The 27873-nt window shown below is 43.4% G+C and overlaps 1 protein-coding gene across 1 annotated transcript in view; it reads left to right on the forward strand.

Moving 5' to 3' along the window:
• LOC115646424 (cadherin-6) overlaps positions 1 to 27873 on the forward strand; it is a 133029-nt gene that overhangs the window by 37929 nt on the left and 67227 nt on the right. Inside the window, exon 2 of the mRNA XM_030552227.1 lies at positions 15997 to 16350. Within this exon, the coding sequence (XP_030408087.1) occupies positions 16120 to 16350 (231 nt within the window). The 5' untranslated portion in view covers positions 15997 to 16119. The remainder of the gene's footprint in view (positions 1 to 15996; positions 16351 to 27873) is intronic.

Genomic DNA, 27873 nt, shown 5'->3' on the forward strand with positions numbered 1-27873 from the left:
TAGGATAAGCTTCTTCAGATGTCTGAAACATAAGAGTAGAGCTTGTCTTGAAAGTGCCTAATCCCTAGTTTGCTGCGTGTGATGTGCACATAGTTATTTAGCATTAAGAATGTTGCCATATTACTCAATTTTTCCCATCAAGAACATTCAGCAGGGAGTCTTGTGTATTAGATTTAAAGAGGCAGAGCTGGATTCTGGTCTCAATTACACAAGGAAAAAATCCATAGTAATTCCACTTAAGTTAGTCTCTCTTTGCTCTGCCCCCAAATTTGCAAATGAGCGTATACACCGAATACATTGCAAATGCTACTGAAAACAAAATAAGTAAAATTCTGATTACAGCCCAGTGAAACTGAGATCAGAATCTAGCATAATGTCTGTAATATTAGAAAAAACAACAAGGAGTCCTTCTTTTAGCTAGACAAAAGACTATAGATAGATACTGTGTGTGTGTGTGTGTAAGTTTTAAACAAACCAGTTAATACTGCACACAGCAATGATGATTGTGAAGTTTGGTTGGTGGTGGAGTTAGAGGGTGGGATATTTTCCAGGGAATGCCTTGCTACTAAATGATGAACTAGCACTCGGCTGAGACCTCAAGGTTAACACATTGTTAATGTAGCCTCACACTCTACAAGGCGGCCCAAGTGGAGGGAGGAGACACAATAGATACATGGCAGTGGCTGCAAATATTCCCTGCAGAAATGAATGTGATGATGAACCCATGGTATCGCACTGGAGCACGCCATTCCCTCCACTTTCCAAAGTGCCGGGGGGTGTATGTGTGTGTGAGACAGAGATACGCACCATTTATGAGATACGCACCATTTATGTGTATGAGTGAGAGAGAGATACGCATTGCCCCTTTAAGTACTCTGACCCCACTTTAAGTACACTGCCTTTTTAAGTAGATCAGCAAGTTGAAATAGCAGCACTGCCAGCAAGCGTCCTCTGTCCTGAGCCCTGTCGTGTCCCCCTTTGCTCTATAGAGATAGAGTACAGGAGCAGGGGAGGGGGACACCCTGATATCAGCATCCCTCTTCTCCCCACCCTCCACTCGCACAGCCTGCCAAGAGCAGTTCCAAGGCAGAGGGCAGGAGCAGCACACGGCAGTGGGAGGAGGAACACCTGAACTGCCTGGCAATTGATAGCCTGCTGGGAACTTAGGGGAGCTGATAGCCCAACTTGGTTCCAAGAAGAACCAAACTGTTAACGAAGGCGTGGTCCTGCATCAAAGCAAATAGGAACTTTCCAATGGGCTTCAAAGGGCATGATCCTCTGCCTAATCTCAGTAGTTCTCAGCCTGTCTACTGTACCCCTTTCCAGTGTTGGATTTGTCTTGTGTATCCCCCCAAGTTTCACCTCACTTAAAAGCTCCTTGCTTACAAAAATCAGACATAAAAATACAAAAGTGTCACAGCACACTATTACTGAAACGTTGCTTACTTTCTCATTTTTTCTCTGTATGAAATCTTAGTTTATACTGACATTGCTAGTGCTTTTTATGTAGTCTGTTGTAAAATGAGGCAATGTTCTAGATGAGTTGATGTACCTCCCAAAAAGATCTGTGTACACCTAGGGGTACACACACCCCTGGTAGAGAACCATTATCTGATTACAGATACAAGCACATAGAATTAGTTACCTAGGTCAAGTAAACTTTCCTGTGTTTTTGTCTATATGTGTATAACTACACAAAGCCACTCACACAGAGAAAGAGAGAAACCACACACTGTATTAGATTTTCTCAGTATTTCTAAGTGACTTGTAAAGGACTTTCTAATGTACTAGCATTTAATAATGCTGCTTATTTCACCTTGAAAGGTTATTTGCCAAGGAGTAAGGTTGTTCTTATTTTTTTTCTTCTGTAGATTTCCAAACTTTAACAAATATGAAATAATACCTAAAAAGATAAAGTAATAAGTACTTTGGAAAGCAAATATACAAGTATTACATTAACTAATACTTCACACTTACCTTTAAAGAGCATCAGAAACATGAGTCAATGGCTCTGCACAACACTTCCTTTAGGCAGGTAAGTCATTATCAGCTGATTTAGAAACTGACACAGCAGAGTTAAGTAACTTGACCAACATCTCCAAGAGACTTATAGTGTAAATGTGCATTAGAGCTTAATACTTCCTGGCTTTAATTGCTGTGTTTAGACCTCTAGAACACACTTGGTTGAATAGGACTGTATGTAGTCACTCTCTATGAACAATGTGTGTGGCTCATCCCTACTTACTATTTGCTATTTAGAGCTACCTACACTGAGGTTTTTAGGAAACTTTCATACCATCTGTAACACTGCCACAAGTTTGTTTGCACTCACCATTGCAGACACACTAGTGAAGATTACCCACAACTGTTTTTACCCCCCCAGGATCTAGTCCTACTTTGTGCTGGGTTACAGGGCATGGTGGTTAAAAAGAGAAAACAGAGGCAGCTGATCTACATTAGGGATCATTCCATGGAGCTATACCATTGTTAGAGCAATGTTAGGAGACTTTCCCAAAAATCACAGCCTTCTAGTACAGCCAGTTAGTGCTGGTGTCAGAGAAATAAGGCCCTGATCTCATAAAGAGTGTTTGAACTAATAGATGAAGTACTGCTAACATAGGTCTTATTATTTTTAATACTATATTTGCAGTGGAGCTAAATTTTCAAGAAGCCTTCCTAATTTTTCCTTGTGTGCTATTGTTTGGTCACCCACACCTCAACAACATGTGTGCAAAATGCTACTCCTGGTGTAGGTGTGTAATCTGACTTAATAGCATTCTAAATCCATTTTCACTGATGTAAGAGACTCCATAAAGTAAAAGGCATATCAGGCACTGAGCCAACATGAAGGACTAACCTTGATCTTCACTAATTTGTTGACTTATGCTCCCTCTGCCTATTGTGCTCAATAAACATCACTAAGAGAATGTATCATTTCCCCTTAACAATAAGAAAAGAAAAACACAATGAGTATTTACCAGCTGGCAAAGAGAAGGATGCAAACATAAGATGATAAATACAAAATGGCCATTCAAGGACTGCAGCTGCTATATCTTATCAAAGAAGTTACTTTTAACTACTTTTTTGTCTGTATATTGGTGAACCAGATATCTACTGGAGTCAAAGAAGTTAGGCTTTTATAGGAAAATCTCTTCTTCCTATGGAAATAAGAACCTTGTCTTATGTCCTGGTGTTCTATTGGTCAGACATGTACCTGATGTTCTAGCATTTGTTTTCATAAACATGTTGAGACTGCTTCAGAAAGAACAGGTATAGCACAGTGGTTTGAGCATTAATCTGCTAAAACCAGGGTTGTGAGTTCAATCCTTGAGGGGACCATTTAAAGAAGTATGGTAAAAATCTGTCTGGGGATTGGTCCTGCTTTGAGCAGGGGGTTGGACTAGATGACCTCCTGAGGTCCCTTCTAACTATGATTCTTCTATAACTGTAAGAACAGCTTGCACATGGAGGAGACCTACTGCCTATATATCTCCTTGGTCCTGCTGGAAATGCTCAGCAGGAATCTGCAAAAGGCTCCTGGCCAAAAGTGACATGTGATTTGGGGTGCTTCAATCATTTGGTCTCCAATTTAAAAGACCTTAAAGGGCCTGATTTTCAGAAGGTCAGAGCTGAGCACTCTCCAAAATCAAGTCCCTTTATGGCGGCTCAAGTCCATCACCTAAAAATTGAGGCACACAAAATCACCGGTCACTTTTAGATATCTTAGCCATGGCCTGTTGCTGTGGGGGCATAGGACACCAGACCATATAGAAGCACAAGGTATCCACAGGTCCTGAGGCAGGTTGGACCTCCTGCTTCTTTAAAGCCAACTCACTGATTTTGCACTGTATTGTCAAAGAAGTGAGAGAGAAAAAGCCAACCCTTTAAAAGAGATATGTAAGTACTGTGGTTGTTTATTGCATGTCTGAAAATGGGTGTACTATTCACACAGTGGTGACAAAGCTCCAAATTTTCGTGAAATGCAGCATGGGTTGTTTGTTTGTTTTTTCTGCAGCATTCATATCACTTCAAGGATCTTTTTTTCATCCTACAGCAAACCTTTTGCAAATTGAAAGCCAGACCTTATTTCACCAACATCTGCTTCTGTCTGACTAGCAGTATTGATTGAAAATAAAAGACACAAACACTAGATATATCCAGTTCTATAAGTACTACTGATTTGTTTTTCCATTAAACATAGTTGATTCCTGTACTCTTTTAGCCTACTCTCTATCAAAGGATGGGCTAATGTTATTTAAAGGATTCCTCTTTATTACATACATACATATGTTACTCACATAACAGTCTCTGTTTTAGTTTATGATGCATTTAGGAAACATTGCATCAGACAACACTGCTAACATTAGTAGGACAGATTCTGGTAGTTCCTGGTGCAAGGGCACAATGGTGTAACATGGATTGCACAAGAGGTTGGCTCTGCTGCACAGGGTTTGGCAAAAATCCTTTGATAAATCCAGCTCCTTCTTCCTGCTAGAGCAGTGTTTCCCAAACTTAGGATGCCGTTTGTGTAGGGAAAGCCTCTGGCGGGCCGGGGCAGTTTGTTTACCTGCCGCGTCTGCAGGTCCGGCCGATTGCGGCTCTCACTTGCCACGGTTCGCTGCTCCAGGACAATAGGAGCTGCTGGAAATGGCAGCCAGTACGTCCCTCAGCCCGCGCCGCTTCCAGCAGCTCCCATTGGCCTGGAGCAGTGAACCAGGGCCAGTGAGAGCCGCAATCGGCCGGGCCTGCAGACGTGGCAGATAAACAAACTGGCCGGCCCTCCAGGGGCTTTCCCTACACAAGCGGTGTCGCAAGTTTGGGAAACATTGTGCTAGAGCTATGCAGAGCTAGCTCTCTGACAGGAAGCAGGATGGGATCAGGTGATAGTTGAGAAGTGCCATAGTCTGCATGCACACACCCCACTTCATTGACTGGCATACAGAATGAGTAGCACACTATACTCCTCATAAGGTGGTGGGGCTACTGCTCTGATCTGCATATCCAGGCATTCCAATAACTCTTCCTGGGGATCCTACAACACTGCCCTCCAGTATGCACACAGACTCTTGCCTAGCACATGCATTCAAGTAGAATTGCATTGACTAAACACAAATATTATGTCTTGGATGGCACACTGTTTCTTAGGAAGGAACAATTGCTTTATGATTAAGGTAGTGGATGATGACTCAGGTTCAAGTCCCTTTGCTGCCTCAGACATTCTTGTGTTACCTTGGGCAAGTAACTTAATAACTCTGCCTCAGTTTCCCTTCCGTACCATGGGAATAATACTTCCTCTGTCTATCTTGTCTACTTAGATTTTAGGCTTCTCAGGGCAGACACTGTGTATCATGATGTGTATGTACCATGCCTCACACAATGGGACCTTTAGACACAAAATAAAATAATTACTATGAATAATGTTATTTAAAAGCCAATTGGAATGTTGAAAATATTTTAAGAGCACCATCACAATTTCATCCATTTATCAACCACTTCATGTTCTCATATCCAAAGATTTCCTGGTCATGTGATTGTCTCCCCTCCAACCCCACCCTAACAATCACCAAGGAAACTTCTTTTTTTTTTTCCTCTGTTTTTCTTTTACATGTGTTTTCACATTAGGATTAGAGGAGCTCTAGCATGTGTTCAGGATCACTAGCGTTAAGCCAACAGGACTTCTTCTGGGGTCAGGGAATCCAGGCTAGCAGATCCTGAGGAAGGATGTGGGGCTGTGGTTGTTCAGGTGCATTGATTTATTTTCATATCAGTTCTGTACCTTCTTCCTGCTGAGTGAACTGAGTAAAAAAATTCCTTTGAAAGACAGCCATTGATGGCTGCAATGACATTGTGTGTTCAGGGTCTTGACAATGCACCTACCATTTAAAACACACACACCTTTGAGTTTTTATTCTTTCTTAGCCCTGTCCTGTGTCATGATTTCAATGTGTATCTGGAATAAGCCTGACACTACATCATAGGGATTTGTATTACCAAGATCTCATAACATAGGTGAACATTGCAAAGATTAAACTTTCAACAAGATATCTATTCTCTAAAAGAAAATGATGCTTTCCTTATTTGTGGTTGTTATTTACAAAGGATAGAGAATGAAAGGAAAAGACATTTGGATTTCAGAGCTGTAAAAGCTAATTCACACAAGAAAATTATCAGATGATGCCTTTCAGATCTAACAGCTCATAAGTTCTAAAGTGTGCTAAAACTCAACCACTTATATTTAAGTCCAAGTCCTTTAAAGATAAGTCTGCAAGAGCACCTGAACAGCTGAAATTTAGCCATTACCCAAACTATCTATCAAAGAATTCTTTAATACACATGAAAATGACATTTTGGAGACCTCCGTTTTCTCAGAAGAGCTGCAATACCTCCCTTTTTCTTCAGTGATTGCTGCTTCACCCCTTTCTCTCTCATAAAAAGGTAGTTCTGTTGAGGCCTTTTCTTTGTATCTGAAGTTTGCGTTAGTAGAAATAGGAAATTGTTGTGTGCATGTGCAACTTTTAAATGGTTTTCTGTATATGTGTCCTGAACTGATTAGGGCTCTGGTCACTGAAGAGCACTGTCCCTTCCTTATGGTCTGATAAGAACTGAACTTACACATCTGAGCAAATAGGACCAAATCCTCAACTGGTATAAATCATCCTACATCAGTTTATACCAGCTAAGGATGTGCCCTACGGGATTTATCAAGATATGTAAATAGCATAGGTTATATTCAAACTTTGATTACACCACCTTCTGCTGATGTAACCCAGGAATGTGGTGGATTTTCCATACCCAAGTGACCCAGTTTTGCTAAATACCCAGAACCCCTTCTCTGCAAATTGGTGTTGGCTAGAAAAGGGGCATCGCCAGGGCATCTAGTAGATGTGCTAATTCAGTGTAGTATCTCACTGTGCATCTCCTATGAGGTCCCAGATATAAATTAAAGCTGCTCTGGTCGAACCCAGCAGGAGGGCAGTGGATGGCAAGTTGCTGTCTTCTCCAGGTGATGCAGCTGTCATTGATGCATGGGGGCGATTTGCCTCATTCTTGCAACAAAGAGGGTAAATCAGGCCCGACGGTGGGGTCAGACAGACCTGCACACAGACACACATACAGAGCATTTACTTGTTGAATTAAACAGCCAGAGCAGAATACCAGCATTTTTTTCCTAACAAAGTCTGAGCACTGGCCCTGCTGATTGAAATAACAGAGGAAAATGTTTCCATTTGTTTTACACAAAAAACAAAATCTAAAAAAGAAAAACTATTAATTCCAGGTGGGATTCAGACCCACTCTACAGTACTCCAACAGCACCTTTATATCAGTGCCCTGCTCCCCAGCTTACACCCACACGGCAGCATGTCAAGTGTTCTATCCATTTGCTTCTCTACCGTGAGAACAATTGGGGTTCACCAATTGCTGGGAATACAAACAACATTAATCATTAATAGGGATGAATAAATGTTTATCATAGATTTAATGTGCATGGCCTTGGACCCAGTTTTGGAACAGTGAAGAAGTAGTTAGAGGGGAATAAGCTGTTATGTGAAATGGGGGAGTGAAACTGCTGCAAGAGTCTCTACTAAAGTAGCTTAGGTATAGACTCATAATGGACATGCCTGCTGTGTTGGACCCAGACTTGTGACCAGGTGTGTACACACACATACACACACTATATGAATATGTGGTCACAAATGGTGAGGTCAGCAAGCGCCTAAAGAGAGGGTCACATCTGGCTCCAGAAGCTGTAGAATGCTGATGGCTGGTGACACCCTTAAAAGTGCTGACCTGTCATGCTAATCTGGGAGATTGTGTTTTTCTGGAAAAATGACCATATCTAGATTCCTATTGGCCTGTATCAAATGTCTCTAAACTGGGCCCAATGTCAGTTTGTCAAGGGACCATGAAGGAGATGCCATTGGGGGAAGTAACAGAGAAGCAAACACCAAAATATTACTTGCAGGACCAAAACACCAGGGCATTGCTTCCTGAATTTCAAAGCCAAGTCATCATCAAGCCAAAGCATCTGAGAGAATGAGAAGCATGGGAGCATGAGATATGAAAGGATTAATGGCCAAGCGAAAAGGACCTGGGATGTGGTCAGGGGTGAAAGTAACTTAAAGGACTTACCGGTACTATGAGGGGCCAGGGCCTCAATGGGAAAAGGCCTGGCCTCTATTGGAAGAGGTGGGGCCTTTAAACCCCGGGTACTTTAAATCAGGATTTAAAGGGGTTGGGGCTGGAGCTGTGGTAGCAGCAGCTGGGAGCCCGCGGCCCTTTAGATCTCCCCCAGAGCTACCAGCTGCAGAGACTGGGAGCCCTGGGGGTGATTTAAAGGGCCTGGGGCTCCAACTGCTGCTACCACAGTGAAGCCCTGGGCCCTTTAAATCGCTACCCAAGCCACGTTGCCAGAGCTCTGGGGTAGCAGCAGCAGCCAGGGGCTCAGGCGGTGATTTAAAGGGCCCAGGCTGCCACTACCACCCGGCACCCTTTAAATCATCCCCGGAGCCCTGCTGCCGGAGCCCTGGGGTAACGGCGGGAGGGCTCCAGTGGCTATTTTAAGGGCCAGGGCAGTAGCAGCTGCTGCAACCCTGGACCCTTTAAATAGCCACTGAAGCCATGCTGCCACTACTCCAGGGCTCCGGGGATGACTTAAAGAGACAGGGAGGTAGCTGTGGCAGGAGCCCCGGGACCTTTAAATCACTGCCCGAGCCCCACCAACGCTTCCCCAGGGCTTTGGCAGCGGGGCTCTGAAGGCAGTTTAAAGGGCCTGGGGCTCCAGTTGCTGCTGAGAGCTGCAATCCCTTTAAATTGCCACCAGGGGAAGCCGATCCACCAGGGGAAGCTGTTGCCAGTACGCCATACCGGGGCATACTTTCACCTCTGGATGCAGTAACACTGAATAACTCATAAGAACAGCCATACTGAGTCAGACCGATGATCCATCTAGCCCATCTAGTATCCTGTCTTCTGACAGTAGCTGGTGCCAGATGCTTCAAAGGAAATGAACAAAACAGGGAAATTATTGAGTAATCCATCCCCTTTTGTCCAGTCCCAGCTTCTAGCAGTTGTAGGTTTAGGGCAGCATTTGTCAAACGCAGCCACCATGTCCACATGCAGCCACCAGGGGCTTTTTTTGTGGCCATATACTACTGGGCAGTGATGCGGGGGATGGGGAAGCAGCCCTTCCCCAGGGCCACCAGCAGGGGTTGGGCCCTGTCCTAACTCTGGAGCCACAAACGCTGGAGGAGGAGGCAATCCAGTGTGAGTTTCCCACCTTCCCCGGGGACAGTGGAGCTCAGGCTTCCAGCTTCTGCCCTGGGGTGATGGGCAGCAGGCTCCGGATGCGGGGCTTTAGGCTCCGGCCACATGGTAGCAGGCATCAGGCTTCAGGCATGGGGCTTTAGGCTCCAGCTCCAGGCTCACTCCTACCCCCCCATCACAGTTGTCCCCCACTGTGTCCTATGGCCCTGGGCTTTGGCTGCGTAGTGGCATGCTCCAGTCCCCGGCTGCAGGGCTTTGGATTTCAGGCTCTGGCCCAGGGCTCGCCACCTACCCACCCCCATTGCCCCTGGCCCTTGCTGCCTCCCTGTCTACCTCCCCATCCAGGGCTTAATTTGTCCCCCAGTTTGCCAGGATTGAGTAAATCTATTGTGAAAAGTGATATTTGTATGTTTGTTAAAACCGCTTTTCATTGCCTCTCCTCTAGCTAGCAAGTCTACTTCTGTGAAAAAAGATATTAACAAACATACAGATATCACTTATCACAGCAGCAGACTCACTAGTTAGCAAGTCTAAAAAAGAAAGAGCAAGCAAAAAATGAAAGAAGCAAAAACAAAAAAAGAAAAACAAGAACGTGCAAAGCACCTTATTTGTGTTTCTATTCTATTTTGGTCCAGTAAAGAATAGACACAACTGTACTTTATTTTTGAGTTTGTTAAAAAAAAACCCAATCCTACTGTAAATGTGCCGGACTCACCCTGTGGCACCTCCTGCTGGTCGACTTGGATAATTAGCTCTTCGATCCAGGAGCGCCCTGTCAGCTGGTGCTCTGCTACTGCTGCTGGCCCCCATGTCCCTTCCAGGACCCCAGTCCCCCTTTAACTGGGTGCTGCCCCAGAGGAACCCCCACCCACTATCCCTACTTCGCCTCAGTCTTGGTTACTGCCCAGTCTCCATCTAGCCCCTGTTCACTGGGGCAAACTGCAGTATACGCCACTCATCACAGGCAAAGGGGTTTGGACCTGCTGCCTCTGGCTACCCGTGGGCTGCTCCCTGCAACTCTGTAGCCTGGGGCTTTCCTAGGCCAGAGCTCCCCAGCTCCTTGGCCTTTCCCCAGCCCTGCTCCACTCCAGATACCTGGTTAACCTCCCTGCAACCAGACCCCTCTCTCTCTCTCTCTCTCTCTCTCTCTCTCTCTCTCTCTCTCTCTCTCTCTCTCTCTCTCTCTGAACTCAGAGAGAGACTGTCTGCTTGAGCACCTGGCTTAAGCCTTTATAGGGCCAGCTGGACCCTGACTGGGGCGTGGCCCCAGCTGAGCCTGCTTCCTCCCAATCAGCCCAGGCATCTTGCCCTTCCACAGCCCTCTCCTGGGCTGTTTTAAACCCCTCCAGGCAGGAGTGGGTAATCACCCCGCTACCCTTACATAAAGAAATCACAATGATTTGAACATGTATATGTGCTACTTCTTTCGGAAAAACAAATGTAATTATCATATATCCCTGTTCATAAGCCAAATTTTTTTAGTAAAAAAGGGAAGCACCAGTGAAGGGGTTTGGCCTATGAATAGGTATAGAGCGGGAGAGGTGGGACACAGCCCCTCCCCCCAACAGAGGGAGCAAGGAGAGGAAGACAGCCGGCAGAGACAGAAGGGAAGAGGCGGGGCCAGAGTCTCTCTGCTTCTGGCCATGCTGCTCTCCCCTCAGCCTCTAAAACAGCTGCAGCCATGCTGCTCGGCCCTGCCCCCCAGAGCATGCTGCAGCCGTGCCGCCCGGCCCAGCCCGCTGAAATACGCTCTCTGCCCAGTCTGGCCCACTGGAGCAAGCTGCGGCCACACTGCCCAGCCTTCTGGAGCAGCTCCAGCCAGGTCAGAGACATCCTCCCCTAGCTCTCCCCAGATAAGGTGGGAAGGGATGGGATGGGTCATGTGGGGGGTGGTCACAGGGATCACTCCCTGATCCCCAGCTCCTCCCCCGCAAAAACATTTCCCCACCAGTTGCTATCCCAGCCCGTCAGGGTAAGCAGCTGGCTCTTTGTTTACTTAGGTTTACCTCCGTGCCTGTGGACGCTCGAGGTAAACAAACCATCTTGGTCCACCAGCGGCTTATCTTGATAGCCCAGGAGCCAAAGTTTGCTGACCCCCTTAATTATAAGGTCAGTTTATGAATGGGCTGGTTTGTTTACTCGTCACGTCCGCAGGTTTGGCCGATCATGACTCTCACCGGCTGCGGTTCGCCGCTCCAGGCCAATTGGGGCTGCCGGAAGTGGCAGCCAGCACATCCCTCGATTCGTGCCACTTCCCGCTGCCCCCATTGGCCTGGGACTGCATTCATGAGAGTGCTCCCACCAATTTTTAGATTTCTGGATTTTCAGGGTTTAGGCACCTAGCTTCTTTAAGGCACCTATGAAAATCCTAGCTTCACTTACTATACATTTGGTCTGACAGAGCCAATCCATTTGTTTCAGATAGTTATATGAGATACAGTAAAATAGTTCTGCACTGATATTTTAGTTAATTAATACACTGAGTTCCCAAACACCTGATCAGCTGGAGGTTGAGAAAGGATCACTTTAAATGTCTTGTTTATTGTTTTGTTGTCTGTTTTTGTATTATTTTGAAAAAATAAGGAAAACAATTTTTTGTAGTGAAAGGAACATGTGACTTATATTTTCATACAACACCCACAAAGCAAAATATTCCTCTGCCTTGAATGACTGATTTTTGGATTAAAGAAACAATAAACAAAAGAAAGTATAACTATAAAATCTCATGAAGGAAAGAAAGTCAGAACACAGTGACTGGAATATTCTGCATCAGAACTAAAAGACAAAATGTCAGATGCCTCACAACCACCAGCACTGAAACTCATCTGTATTTAAAAGGGCAGCACAGAGAACAGAGAATGATCACATCTTACTTCAGTTACTCAGATAGGTACATCACTATGACCTGATCTGTAAGAGAGCACTAGCACTGGACAAGTCTGAAACTACACCATCTCTAGGGTAAAAAAGCCCTGGATTTAAGTTACTTAAATGGATTCCACGTTTGAGGCTTGATTTTAAAGGTACTGCTGAGAACTTGCCACCAATACAGAAGTCAATAGGGGCTGAGATATACAAAGTATAGATAGCTAGATAGATCCTTTCAGGATCATACCCTTACTGCAGCATTTCTGGCACACCTCAGCTGGGAAAAATAAAAAAGCTATATTTCACAGCTGTGATATCAACCTCACAAGCTATATTTCACCAAGAGCTGCTATAAAACCTCTCCCATGACATCACAGCTGTGAAATATAACTAGCTTCAAGTGCAGAAAACTCCCCCTCAGGAATAATTGTTTTCTGGCAATTGACAGAGGACTGTTCCTTTAAATGGCTGGTGCGAGCCCTGTCCATGTTGTTCTGCTCCTGCCAGCACTTCTGAGGAAGGGTTGTATACAGGAGCATGGAGATAATGCCCCTCTGCAGGATTTGTCCACAGGGGTAATGAAAGAATGATGGGGATGCCTAAGAAAATGATGATTTCCACGATCCTGTGCCCCAGTGACACATCCAGACTGCACTAATGGCTAAATAATAGGTTTACTCATATGCTGTGCTCCATACCTCAGACCCTTCCTTCTCAATAAGGGGACCTATGTGCACACAGCCAGAACTAACTTATCATCAGTCATTTCACATCTGCACTCGGAGCAAATATCATGACAAGCATGCTGTCAAATGGCAGCTTGCCAGAGCTGAAAACAGCCATGGTACTAATTAACTCACCTGTAGAATTTGCAGTCACACTCTAAAGCTTGCTGCCAGGAAGACTCCTGACCAGAAAATGAGAATTGCAAATGCCATGGGAGATGGAATATTCTATTTCATACCGCACTGGAGAACAGACCCATTTGAATGGACCACACTCACAGGTCGTGCATGAGTAGGAGTGTACATTGCAACCGTGGTGAGTAGGGGGAGTCTTAAGGCAGGGTTTCTCAAACAGGGGATGTCGCTTGTTTAGGGAAAGCCCCTGGCGGGCCGGGTCGGTGTGTTTACCTGCCCCGCCCGCAGATCCGGCCGATCACGGCTCCCACTGGCCGTGGATCACTGCTCCGGGCCAATGGGAGTTGCTGGAAGTGGCAGCCAGTAAGTCCCTCAGCCCATGCCGCTTCCAGCGGCTCCCATTGGCCCAGAGCAGTGATCTGTGCCCAGTGGGAACCGCAATCAGCTGGACCTGTGGATGGGATAGGTAAACACACCGGCCCGGCTCTCCAAGGACTTTCCCTACAGAAGCGGCGACACTGTTTGAGAAACCCTGTCTTAGGGTATATCTATGCTGCAGTCAATGGGGTGATTATAGCTCAGGTAGGCATACAAACACCAGCTTTAATCTAGCTAGTGCACCTAAAAACAGGAGTGACACTGTGGTGGCCAAGGCTTAAGCACAGGATATATAGGCCCACTCAGAATACTGGGAACATACTTGCATTCTTAGTATGCATTGAAGCCTGTGCTGCCATGTCTTCCCTGCTATTTTTAGCCATTCTAGGTAGATTAAAGCTACCTGAGCTGCAATCACACCTTCAGCTGCACCATAAATATATCTATTGTGAGTCTAAAGGGCATTTAAGGTGGTGTAAAATACAGATTGTGCGGACTGGAAGAAGGTAGAAGTTATACCAGTTTCAGTCTCTGTCTGTCTGCCTAGCTTCCTGTCTCGGCATTTATATTAGTATTGCACTTACCATTATACCTTCAAATGCCTTACACATTCCAGAACTTAAGACACATAATTATTTCTCTTTCTCACCATCTAGTCCTCCAATCAGTGGGGCATCTATCTTTGCATTTGGAGAGAGGGCACATATGTTCATATTTTCTGATTGCTACATCTGTGACTGATGGGGCAAATTCAGCCCCAGCCTAAGGGGACACAACTCCCATGGACAGCAGGGCTGAAGTGTTCCTGTTTGTCTAATGAATGTTTATGAGAGTTCAGTGCAAAACTCCCCTATGCATCAAGAGGGGACTAGACACTGTGTTTCAGTATCAAACATTCCCTTTTCATTCCTCCTGTTAAAAATGTCTTAGCACAACACAGACTTTTAACTATTTATTGTATGTTACCTTGCAGACTAGTAAAAGGACATTATTTTAAACAGGCTTGCTCCACTATCAGGTATTCCTCTAAAATAGCTAAATGGTATTTTTATATATAGGAAAGGATTTAATCAAAAAGAAATGTAAGAGATTTGGGGTTATTTTGTGAAGTTTATAGAATAGTGACAGATTGAAAACAGAGGCTAACACCATCCAACTCAGTCGCTGCATCTGAAGGACCAAATTCTGCCTTACTTACATCTTTGGAAGAAAAGAGACTTCAGTTCAGGGCAGAATCTGATCCTTAATAGATGTCATGACCTGAATAGAGCTTTGTGAAATGTTTACAACAAAAACCAAAAACCTTATTCTCTCCTTGTTTTAGATTTTGATATAATATTGACCCATCATCATAAAAATCTTCCTTTGCAAACATTTTGAGAGATGATATGCTGAATTTTAAGCAAACTCAGAATGATTTGTGGTTTTGTATTGAGATTAAGCAAAATAAATTGTTGCAGTTTCTTTGAAAAACCAGGTGAAACTCATCCATTTCATACACTTTTTGTTCTGGATTTGTTTGAGCTTGAACTAGGCAAATTAGTCACTCCAAAAAACATTTTGTAGGAAATGTCTTTCTCATTTGTGTTCAGTATTCCTGCATGTTCCCTGTTCATTATTCATGTCATATGATATCATTTCTGCTCCCAGATTGGATGTCTGAAACTTTTTAAAAAATAAAAGAGGAAAATTGCAAATAACACACCTGTTTTGGGGAAACACCTATTTATTCATGCTGAAATTCATGAATTTTTTAGGGTTTATGATAATTTTCACAATTCCTCAGTGGATGGCCAACTAAGGAATAACAGAGATAATATCAAATAATGACTATCAAGACCCCAGAAATCATAGTGAACCAATTCCATGCTTTTATTCATAGATAGATATAGGTATTTAACTATTTAACTAGCTCTAGTTTGGACCTAAAACTCAAAATGAAATTTAGGCAATAAAATATCTGGTAAATCAAAATATTCAGCAAATGCCCTGAAAAGCAAAATCACTGAGTTTCACACATGTCTAGTACTCAGGAGAGATTGAAAACTGTGCCAATTTATCCAATTATTTCACTAACCTTTTCACCTGGACTGGCACCCTGGGGTGAAATCTGGCACAACTGAAGTTAATGGCAAAACTCCCATTGGCTTTAATATGACCGGGATTTCACCTCTGATATAGTAGTTCTGTCCTAATCAGGTTCTTTGACCACATCCATCAACACGGTTTCTGTACCCCTTCCAGTAGTGTATTTTGTGATGTAACCAGTACCTCTCACATGCTGTGTGATCTGACTGAGACCACCAAAATCAGCTGAATCCTGAAATCCAGACATGAAAGAGACAGTGAAGTAACCCACGTCAGCTCATCAAGACAATAACCCAAACTAGTATTTTTAAGTAATGGAAGAAAGAGAGAAAATAAGTAGCAGAGCTGCTTCCTCCTACTCAGCTCAGATATTACATTCAGTTTATTTGAAGGACCACTTGCAGCATCTTAGAACTGAAAGCAGCTTAGAGCTTTTCAGCAATTACAATTACTGACCTACCTTTTTGGCTTATTTGCTCTAGTGCTGAATGTTAAGTACCTCTGCAAATGCTTGATACGTTGTCATTTTTTCTTCCAGAGATCCTTTGAGACTGCAAAGAACATTAAAAAAGGAAGAAGGAATGAACCTGGATTCAGTGCAGTAAAGTAGATTGCTTTGAGGCCAAGAAAGAAATCACTGCGTAGACCCGTTTGTGCTGTCATGATGATAACTCACCATTGCTTCTGGCTGCTGTTGTGGGTTGGTCAGCCTCACCAAAGTTTTTCATCTCCGTTATCCAAAAGGACTAGAGGCTTTCCAGAAAAGGAAAAGGTTTTGGAACTGTCTGGAACTAACAGGAAGGAGTTTACTCGTTCCAAAAGGAGCTGGATGTGGAATCAGTTCTTTCTCTTGGAGGAATACACAGGCTCTGATTATCAATATGTTGGAAAGGTAGGAGTTCTGTTATATTCTGATTTTGAAAGCTTTAGGAAGCCAGTTGTGAGTGAGCAGGAATGATGCACCGTACATTTCCAGGTGCTGCTTCTCCTCTGAACACTTTGTTATGATGAGCAGTTCAGGTGAGACGTGAAGCTGAATTACCCTAAAAACAATACAGAGAAATGAAAATTCTCCGATCTCACAAATGAGGCCCACAGCCATTCATATGTGTTTATTCTAGAGATTTTGATTTATTTTTTCTTTTGTCTTAAAATAAGGAATGCAAAGCATTTGTATTAGGAAATTCTGGGCCAAATTCTCAGCTGATGTAATCTGCCATCTCTCCATTGACTTTAATGGAGTTATACCAATGTATACCAAATGAGTATCTGGTCCAAGATATTTTAACTATATGTATAATGGATGTATGTGCGGTCTCTGTGAAGTGAGCCAACATCTGTGTCAAGATTATAAACAAAGAGGCTCAAACTAGAGAGCACTGTACCCTTGAAGTGCCCTTATTTTGACAAGAGTTCTTTCCACTTGTCAAAAAGTAACTCTTTCACTGCTCAATCCCCACTTCAGCTTCTCTGCTGTTGCCATTTTCTTACGGTGTCGGGAAGCTCAACTGAAATCTCAGTGACTCGCTGAGGCACACACAGTACGTAGGGCACTACTGGAAGAGCATTTGACATGATGAGCTCGGCACGTTAGGAAGCAACAAAACAATTCAAACATTTTCTGTGATCAAAGTATGGTAATAGTTAGCCCCTTCTTCCTATATCTGCTCCCTGTGTGCTGTAGAGTCACAGCGACTCCCTTCACTGAGACTATAGAGATAACCCAGTTATGGAAGAGCATGATTGATGGTGCCTACAGCAATATAGAATCTATAAAATTGCCAGCTAAGTCCTGAATGCAAAAGCTAATGATAAACAAGGCAGAAAGAACATAGTTTAATTTTCTGATCCAAGGTGGGGCTGTGCCTGGTCTAGCTTCCTCTCAGGAATCCTGGACAAGACCGTAGGGGCTTGTAGTTTGATCTCCCTCCTCAGAGCTTAGATCATTCCCATCAGAGTAAGTGCCTGCTCCTGATGCTTGTTGATCAGCTGTTCAGCCAGAGGTGGATATGACATCCCACAACCAGCTGAAAGTCATGATTCTAGTAAAGGAAGATCTATTCACCTGCTGCAGTACTGCTCCAACCAGGATAATCAGCATTCATGAAAAGTCCTCCCAAGTAGAGTATATAGGAGTGAGCCAAATACAGTGAGTGGCCAGGGGGAGGAGGAAGGAAGAGAGGAAGAGAGAAAGAGAGAGAGGGAGGAGATAAAGAAGCCAGAATAGAGGAGAGCTAGGAAGAAAGGAGGATGAGGAAGAAGCTTGGGGGGAAGAAGGAATCAAGAGGAGAGCGAATGAGAAGGAAGTTAGAGATGAAGAAAGGGGGGCAAATGAATGGGACAAAAATTTAGAGTTGGGAAAGAGAAGTTACAGATAGACAGAACAAAAACTAAAAAGACTAAAGATGAAACAGTGAGAAAGGGGACAAGAACAAAAGAAAAATCCAAGGGAAACATTAATCTTTTTTGTTAATAGAGTCATAAAGTTGTGGAAGAAACCTATCAATATAAATATACACTGTATATATGGATAGAGTAGGGGCAGGTTCTACATACTGCCCTTTGAACGGTAAGTTCTGACATTAAGCGCACACAAATCCCAATAGCCCTCTTCTCCCCTGTGTAGAATTCAGGTAAATGTCATTGACTTCCATCCAGTATGGGGAAAGAATAGGATTGAGGGATGAGTTTGCAGAATGTCAATCATAAAAAAGCCTCTTTGGACCCATAAACCAAGCAAGTCTGATGTGGAGTCACTGAGAGAGAATAAATGTGGAGTGCCAGAATGTTATTTTTAGAGTTACTCTTCTGTCTGGAACTGGCGATTTACTATACTTACTGTGGCAAAGCATGGAAATGACACATGATATATAAATGTCATTGATTCCGTGTCCCTGGGCTGTTCAGAAGTGGCCTTTCACACATCCTTTGAGTGCCAGAGCTGCTCACACCCTTGTCGTTGAACAATTAGCCAAGAGGCATGAAAGAGCAGCCATTTGTTTTCAGACACAGTTGTGTGTTTGAGTAAGGGTAAAAGACAGAAATAGCTGAATGGCTACAGACAAGGTAACCAGGCAGTTTTAGTGAACAATTAGATTTGACTGGTGGGGATAGATGAAGATTAACAAACTTACTTTTATTTAGCATGTTTTATCTCAAAGGATGTGAGCCTTAACTGGTGACCTGCAAAGGTGAAAAAAATAGGTTTTTTTAAAAAATGTGTTGCTTCTGCTATATAAAGATAACAATCGCACAGTGTGTGTATGGGGGAGAGTTTGGCTCATATTTTATGTTAGAAATTCTATTGTGTCTATTCTGTATTTCTGGGAAATTACAGATGGCTGGTGAACTGGTTGGACTTTGACATAAGAGACATCAGACACATGAAATCTGATTTAACTGGGAGGGAAAATATGGTTTTACTCAGATTGTTTGAAAACCTCTTTTTTGTTTAACATTTATTTAACTCAAACACCTGAATAAAAATCTAGGAGAAAAGCTGTCTACATTAAAGATTCCACACCTCTGCCCCTCATTTATCTGTATACATTACAAGATCATCATTATAGGAGGAGAGTGGTTTTGTGGGCAAAAGGGCGGGGATCACTTGAGACTGAGTTGGGAGAGGGGAAAGGAATCTTGAAGTAAAAGAGAAAAACAGAGGAAAGAGTCAGAAAAGGGAAAGAATATTGAGAGTGAGGCTGGGTAGCTAAAGGCAGAGGTGGTAGGAGAAGGGCAAGATGAAGGGAAACCCAATCACCAATGGTAACACAACAAACATGGGGAAAATATATCCAGATCCCAAATTTCAGAGTTGATTTTACCAGGAGGCTGTGAAGCCTCCTCCCAGCTACTGTTACTGAGCCCTCTACCCGTGGTAGGTCCATCTGGGTCCAGTGGAGGAGAGGTCAAGGGAAACTGGAAGACCTTGATTTATCTCTAGCTGTTAAATGGCTGTGGCTGCTTTTGGAAAGGAACACAGATATGGTCCTTCCAAGAACATGTTAAGACATATGAGAAGTATGGGAGGAAGTATGCACTGCCTCTAACCATGCTCTGCCTATTCCATGAATCAATCAAATATGTAGGATGAAATCCTGCCCTAGGATTTTGCCACTGAATTCAATGAATCAGGAATGGATCCCCCCTCATTCTCTGGGTCTGTTAATGTGCCATCATTAAGGAGCAGTAAATTCACTTTTAGGATAAAGGTCTAAGTGTGAGAGAGGGGGACAATAGGGCTCGGGGAGTAGGAAGGACATTATAGACTAGTTTCGGTCCAGATTTTCACAAGAGCTCAGCATCCAGGTTTGGGTGACGAGGTGGGAGTTAAGCACTTTTAAAAACCTGCCCCTGATGGTGGATGCTGAGCTCTTGTGAAAATCTGACTGTTAGTGTCACAATTTCAGCTGCCTGGTGCTGGTTAGTATTATTATAGGGTGACCAGATGTCCCGATTTTATAGGGACAGTCCCGATTGTGGGGTCTTTTTCTTACATAGGTTCCTATTAACCCCCAGCCCCTGTCCCGATTTTTCACACTGCGGTCTGGTCACCCTGTATTATTATGGTTTGTATTGTGGAGCCCTAGGCATCTACCAGGACCTCCTTGTGCTAGGCATTGTACAAAATACTGTCCCTGCCCCAAAGAGCTTACAATCGAAATACTTTTGAAAATATGTTCCATATTTAGGTGCCTGAAAGAGCACGGAGCTCTTTTCAAAGTTGGGCCCCAGTTTTGTGTGCTGAGCACTTGACAATGAGCCCTCCTAAGCTTTCATATCACACAGGGTGTAATTTTGCAAGTGCTGAGTACACCCAATTCCCATTGACATCAGTGGGTGTTCCTTGTATGTGGTGGTTGTATGCTCAGCTCCCCAGTTCTTGTTATCCAGTTACTGCACGTCAGTGTTTCATCCCTGTATATTCAAGAAATGAAAACTTAAAAAAACAAAAGTCTCCACTATAGGTTACTCCTGGACATAATCACAGAAGGAACTTTTAGAAAAGTTCTGGGCTGGAATTATTCATTGTGCTGCTGACTAACTTGCAAGCTGTGGCTATTTGCTGGAGTGTGATTGATGGGTAGGGTGAAACTTTAACCTGAAGATGTCTTTTCTTCTGGTTCAAGAATTATGACACTTGGCAGGGACTCAGTCCCAAAATAAAATACAAGGAAGATGTGAGCATAAAATACCCAGTGCCACTTTACAACCTAAAGCATAAATCAGCATAAATCTGAGTTAGGTTTAAAAAGGTACCTCCTTAGTGAGACATAACAGGGTTAGGGGAAATACTCCTTTAAATTACGGGGGGAGGTTGGAGTGTAGGTGCAGCCATGGAAATAAACATTTTGTTAAGACTGAAATAGAGGATGAGCATGGAGATAACATATGGATACTGTGTACAATTTGTACATAGTTTATGCCTTTAACAAGACAGTGTCATGGGCTACATGATGTCCACCAAAAATAACATCTGCAGCATATGTCCATTCATTGGCTGGATAAGTAGGTTTGGTAAAGCATAAACTTGCAAGTTGTTATCCAGTAAGGGAAGAGGATGCCTCCTCTTTTTGACTGAAAAAATATCTGAACAAATCTTGAACCTTATTTGTCCACCAAGGAATAGCTTCCTGCACTGGTTGGATTTTTAATAACATGGAGGACAATTGTAGAACTGTGTTGTCACATCCTGGCAGTCTGGCACCCAAAAGAATTTCTAGCCTTGCTTTTCATCATCACTATGTCTTATTGATGTTCATCTCATTCAAGCAGCACGTTTGCCTGTGAGCTATTGGATGTTACTACCCGTACACCCCATCATAAACAATCATCTTCTACTGACAACTCTATTTCTTCTAGAAAAAATAAAGTCAAAGTCTCTCCTCTACTATGTGGTTTTACAATGCAGAAAGAATCTATTGCATTTCTTTGGCCAAAACAAGAATCTTTTTGTTTAGGTTAATTTCTACCTCCTTGGCTGTAATAGGAAGGACCTCTAAGAATGAAGGAGAGATACTACACTGAGTTTACCTTTGATTGTGTCTCTTTCAGAGGCTATTCGAATAGCATGTTCCCCTGAAGACTTGTACCTGACCATTATGTTTTGCAATAATCCACAGAAAGCCAGTTAAAATTTCAAAAGCAGGGAATTCCATCCTTACACACGCCAAGGAAATGTGCTGCCCGAACTGTGTTTCCAAAAATGGTGGAAGTGTAAAATTTTCCTGGACTTTCAGGATCCAGTTCCAAAAGCTCAAGACTTATTTGCTGAACTGGGAGGAGAGGCAAAGTTTTTACAACAACTGATGTATCCAAACTACATTACAAAGAAAAAAATTTGATTACTGTGAGCACACACAAAAGGCTTTCAGAGGTGAAGCACAGAACTCACAATCCAGGAAGAGGGAGCTGTTCTGAGAGATGGAAAGGCCCCAAATGTAACCTGGACAGCACTGGGAGCCTGCCTATGTTATAGTAGCCTCCCTGGGGCTACCTTATGGGCCACAGAGCTGCCTGGAATCTCCATAGTGCTGTGGCTCTACCTGTTGGGGACCTTTGTACCCCAGACGGCAAAGTTTGTTGTCTAACTGCGAGAGACAGGCAAGACCAGCAAGGTTCAATAAAATGCTCTTTATTGAAGGGTGCACAACAACAATAGAGAGCAAGCTCGTCTCCTAAGAGAACCAGCCTGCTCCTTACAACTAGCATAAGTTTATATAGACAGTTCCGTCGCGTCATAGATTATTCGTTTATGCAACCAACTTCCTTCAACAATTAAAACTAAAACTTCTACTATACATACATTCTTATGTCTTGCAAGATTAAATGATCTTTTTGATTGATGATACCTTAACAATTACTAACAACCCAGGAATGTAGCGATTAGGAAAAAAACAAAGAACAAAAGCAGGGAGTTTTTATTGCCCGGGGTATCTGAGAGTCTGGGACCTTTAAATGAACAGTACCTCCTGTGTTAAACTAGGAATGTTGTTTCTTTCTTATCTCACTTTTTCCAGCGCTTTTAGAAACATGCTGCTTTTTCAGCATTTTCCACTCAAGGATTGCCCAAAACCCTCTGTTAGCCTGACCTTGGTCAGGTTAGCATACCTGGTTTTGTCTGCTATATCTTTATTCAGGCCTAACACACCTATGACACATTCCTCCCGCGATCAGCCCCTGCACACCACCTATGCCAGGCCTTGAAAGGGCGTGTGGGGGTGGGATCCTTGGAATGCAGTCTCATGACTGTCTACCCCATCTGCCTCCACTGGGGGAATCCTCCCATGTCTGGATACAGAGGTTTTCAGGCCTTTTTATGCTCTCTAACCTTTTTACCTGGTGAGGATCTCATTCGTAGGGTTTTATGTGCTTTTCAAAACAGCATACAAACATTCATTAATTACAGTAGTATATATGATGCCCTTGTGAAGTAAGTATTACCATCAGCTTTTTTCCAATGGGGAAACTGATTCACAGAGAGGTTAACTGACTTGCCAACAACCATAGTGCAAATAAGCAGCAGAACCAGGATTAGAAATTAGGAGTTCCTAGCTGCTGATGCTTTTATTCAGGCTAGCGTGCCTGTGTTTTGCTTCAACAGGCTGAGCAGGAGTAGAACAAATGCCATGGACACTTCTGTACTTCCTTTATTCTTCCTCTCCATCATTCATATTTTATGTTCCATTTGACTTTCCCAGCTGTCCTTCATTCCCACATTGAATCGTTCACATACACACATACGCACCTTTGAGGTATATTCCTCTTTGAAAGATTTACTCATGTCGATGGAAGCTCTCTGCATTGTTGGCTCCTGTGGAATAGAGAGAAGTTTTGAAATAAGGGACAATTGAGAGGTCAGAGGCCCAGGCAGAGAATCTAGAAGCAGTTTGCAAATTTCAGATTGTCCCAGTTGTGCTAAGAAAGTGAAGAATGAGACAAAGGATGGGGAAGGTGGATATATGGTTCAGAAAATGACAGGGCAGGAAATGAAGATCCTTCACTATATCTGATCCTTCTTGTTATTGATCTATGTCAATTTGTGTACTGCAGCCATCCTAGATTCCAGGTGCATTAAAGCACAGTATAAAACAGGCGTTCCCAAACTTGTTCCGCTGCTTGTGCAGGGAAAGCCCCTGGCAGGCCGGTTTGTTTACCTGCCACGTCTGCAAGTTCGGCCGATTGCAGCCCCCAGTGACTGCAGTTCGCTGCGCCAGGCCAGTAGGAGCTGCTGGAAGTGGCAGCTCGGCCTGCGCCACTTCCAGCAGCCCCCATTGGCGTGGAGCAGCGAACCGCGGCCATTAGGAACCGCGATCGGTCGAACCTACGGATGCAGCAGGTACACAAATCCACTCGGCCCACCAGGGGCTTTCCCTGCACAAGTGGCGGAACAAGTTTGGAAACCCCTGGTATAAAAGCAAATTCAATACATTATGAGCACTCGCCAAACCATATCTCCTTCAACTCCAAACAGCATTTCCCAGCACCACCTCCCTATTCTCCTCAACAGCCTTCCCAGCCTAGAAAAACCTAGGCAAACAGATCTTAGAGCGATTTCATATTTTCTCTCTGTTAACTATGTGGCCTACTGTCATTACTGACTCAGTTACTTGCTCTTTATCTTTGAACTAAATTATTTCTACCTGAACCTTGCTAATGAGCCACCCATTCCATTACTCACATTTGGGGGCACATTCTAGTCATCAGAAGAGGTTCCTAAAAATCTTCTTCTGGGCTCTGCTTCCTGCTAAAGTCCTATAGCATTGCCATGAATCATATATAGCAAAGATGTTCAAACTGTTGTTCACGGGCTACTGGTAGTGTGCAGAGTATCTCTGTCTAGCTTTTTTAGGTACCTAGGTGGCCCCATTACTGTGGCATCTCACAGTCTTTGATGTTCTTATCCTCTCAACACCCTTGTTAGATAGGGACTTAGGTGGGGAATAGAAGCACAGAGAAACTAGGTTGGGATTCACAAATTTGGTAGGGCCCTACATATGCTGCTGCCTCTCCTCTAGAATTCCAGCCACAAAAATGCCTTAAAAGACAACTAAAAATGCATTCCTATTTTCCCTGGTACACAGCATCATACAGTGCATGGAAAAACTGCATGACTGCAGGTGAAATCAAAGTCATAGATTATTTAGTTTGTAATCTCTTTGGGGAAGGAGCCAACTTTTTGTTCTGTGTTTGTATAGCACAGAGCACACTGGCCTCTTGCTCCATGATAGGGCTCCTAGGCACCACCACAATGCAAATAATAAATTAATAATGAACATAATGTCAGAAATGCAGTATGCACAGAGAGCATGGTTACTAACCTGTAAAGAGTTCCTCATTTCAGGCTCAAAGTTCCCTCCATTGCTCAACTGTTATTCCGCTGTTAGTGGCTGTAATTTATTCTCCAGGAATATTGAACTATGAGGTTTAGGGAAACTTTGGTTTAAAAATGAAGTCGCAGCATTTCCATCTATGTCCTTTACTTTTGTTGTTCCTGTTTTCCTCCTTTGGGGACCTTGGTTCACATGGGAGCCACAGAAGATTGAGAGCTGTGGCCAGTCAGCATAACATTTCAAAACATAAACTTGAAAAATGTGCTGTAATGTGACTAACTGCTGTCAATCTCAATGGACTAATGCAGACTGCAGCTTGTCGACCAGTGACTCTTTTTTGCTTGCGTGTGGTGAAACAGAAACCTCAGCATGCACTATATATGTTTCAGTGTTCAATGGAGCTTGCATTTCTAGGGAGAATCTGAAATGGCAGATGAAGGAAAGTGAAGAATCCCCCTCTGGATAGTGGTGGAGGGAGCCCCAGTCCCCTCGTTCTGATTTTTTAATCTCATGGAAAAATAAGGGCAACAAAGGTTGTGAAGGAATCAATTGTTGGTTGGGGCTAAGGGGTAAAGATGTAAGTCAGATCTGCAGAGGAGTGGGAACCAACACTCACTCTGCTTTGGTTTCACTGTTCATAGAACAAGTGCATTCTTGAGTAACACCGTCCAAAAGATAACCACAACCCTTCCACTCCCAGACTTGCTTTTGAAACGCAGGGATCAAAGTTTTTCATGGTGTCTTACTGAGGAGTATGACCTAGAGCACTCTATAGGAGTCTTGCTGGATTCGTTACTGCACATTACAATGATCTCTACCGATCTGATACTTTTGGAGCCCTCAGCCCTGTAGGATGTGAGCCCCACCATCTCCCTTCACTGAACTGTAGGTGTTGTCATTCACCAGGAGATGTCTGTTGGAAGGAAGAGGCTATTTACTGCTTCCATTAGCCATGTGCTCACTCATGTTCACATAATCTGCCCAGAGTCTCTTTTGGGATGTCCTTCCAGCCTGGCCCATTTTCTCTCTTTATGCTGGAGGGCAAAAGGAAGTCAAGCAAAGTAACTGGTAATATCCTTTGTGTGTGGCTAAATAGAATGCAGCAGATGTATTCGTAATAAAAGCAGGAGTGGATTTACCATGAAACAAAATGCAGGACAAATCTTATCTGACAACTCATAGACTCATAGACTCATAGACTCTAGGACTGGAAGGGACCTCGAGAGGTCATCGAGTCCAGTCCCCTGCCCTCATGGCAGGACCAAATACTGTCTAAACCATCCCTAATAGACATTTATCTAACCTACTCTTAAATATCTCCAGCGATGGAGATTCCACAACTTCCCTAGGCAATCTATTCCAGTGTTTAACTACCCTGACAGTTAGGAACTTTTTCCTAATGTCCAACCTAAATCTCCCTTGCTGCAGTTTAAGCCCATTGCTTCTTGTTCTATCATTGGAGGCTAAGGTGAACAAGTTTTCTCCCTCCTCCTGATGACACCCTTTTAGATACCTGAAAACTGATATCAGGTCCCCTCTCAGTCTTCTCTTTTCCAAACTAAACAAACCCAATTCCTTCAGCCTTCCTTCATAGGTCATGTTTTCAAGACCTTTAATCATTCTTGTTGCTCTTCTCTGGACCCTCTCCAATTTCTCCACATCTTTCTTGAAATGCGGTGCCCAGAACTGGACACAATACTCCAGTTGAGGCCTAACCAGCGCAGAGTAAAGAATGACTTCTCGTGTCTTGTTTACAACACACCTGTTAATGCATCCCAGAATCATGTTTGCTTTTTTTGCAACAGTATCACACTGTTCACTCATATTAAGCTTGTGGTCCACTATGACCCCTAGATCTCTTTCTGCCATACTCCTTCCTAGACAGTCTCTTCCCATTCTGTATGTGTGAAACTGATTGTTCCTTCCTAAGTGGAGCACTTTGCATTTATCTTTATTGAACTTCATCCTGTTTACCTCAGACCATTTCTCCAATTTGTCCAGATCATTTTGAATTTTGACCCTGTCCTCCAGAGCAGTTGCAATCCCTCCCAGTTTGGTATCGTCCGCAAACTTAATAAGCGTACATTCTATGCCAACATCTAAATCGTTGATGAAGATATTGAACAGAACCGGTCCCAAAACAGACCCCTGCGGAACCCCACTTGTTATACCTTTCCAGCAGGATTGGGAGCCATTAACAACTACTCTCTGAGTACGGTTATCCAGCCAGTTATGCACCCACCTTATAGTAGCCCCATCTAAATTGTACTTTCCTAGCTTATCTATAAGAATATCATGCGAAACTGTATCAAATGCCTTACTAAAGTCTAGGTATATCACATCCACCGCTTCTCCCTTATCCACAAGGCTCGTTATCCTATCAAAGAACGTTATCAGATTAGTTTGACACGATTTGTTCTTTACAAATCCATGCTGGCTATTCCCTATCACCTTACCACCTCCCAAGTGTTTGCAGATGATTTCTTTGATTACCTGCTCCATTATCTTCCCTGGCACAGAAGTTAAACTAACTGGTCTGTAGTTTCCTGGGTTGTTTTTGTTTCCCTTTTTATAGATGGGCACTATATTTGCCCCCTTCCAGTCTTCTGGAATCTCCCCCGTCTCCCATGATTTCCCAAAGATAATAGCTAGAGGCTCAGATACCTCCTCTATTAACTCCTTGAGTATTCTAGGATGCATTTCATCAGGCCCTGGTGACTTGCAGGCATCTAACTTTTCTAAGTGCTTTTTTACTTGCTCTTTCCTTATTTTCTCTTCTAAACCTACCCTCTTCCCGTAAGCATTCACTATACTAGACATTCCTTCAGACTTCTCAGTGAAGACCGAAACAAAGAAGTCATTAAGCATCTCTGCCATTTCCGAGTCTCCCGTTACTGTTACCCCCTCCTCATTGAGCAGTGGGCCTACCCTGTCCTTAGTCTTCCTCTTGCTTCTAATGTATTGATAAAAAGTCTTCTTGTTTCCCTTTATTCCCATAGCTAGTTTGAGTTCATTTTGTGCCTTTGCTTTTCTAATCTTGCCTCTGCATTCCTGTGTTATTTGCCTATATTCATCCTTCGTGA

Source organism: Gopherus evgoodei, chromosome 2 (assembly GCF_007399415.2).
Source record: "Gopherus evgoodei ecotype Sinaloan lineage chromosome 2, rGopEvg1_v1.p, whole genome shotgun sequence".
NCBI lineage: Eukaryota > Metazoa > Chordata > Testudines > Testudinidae > Gopherus > Gopherus evgoodei.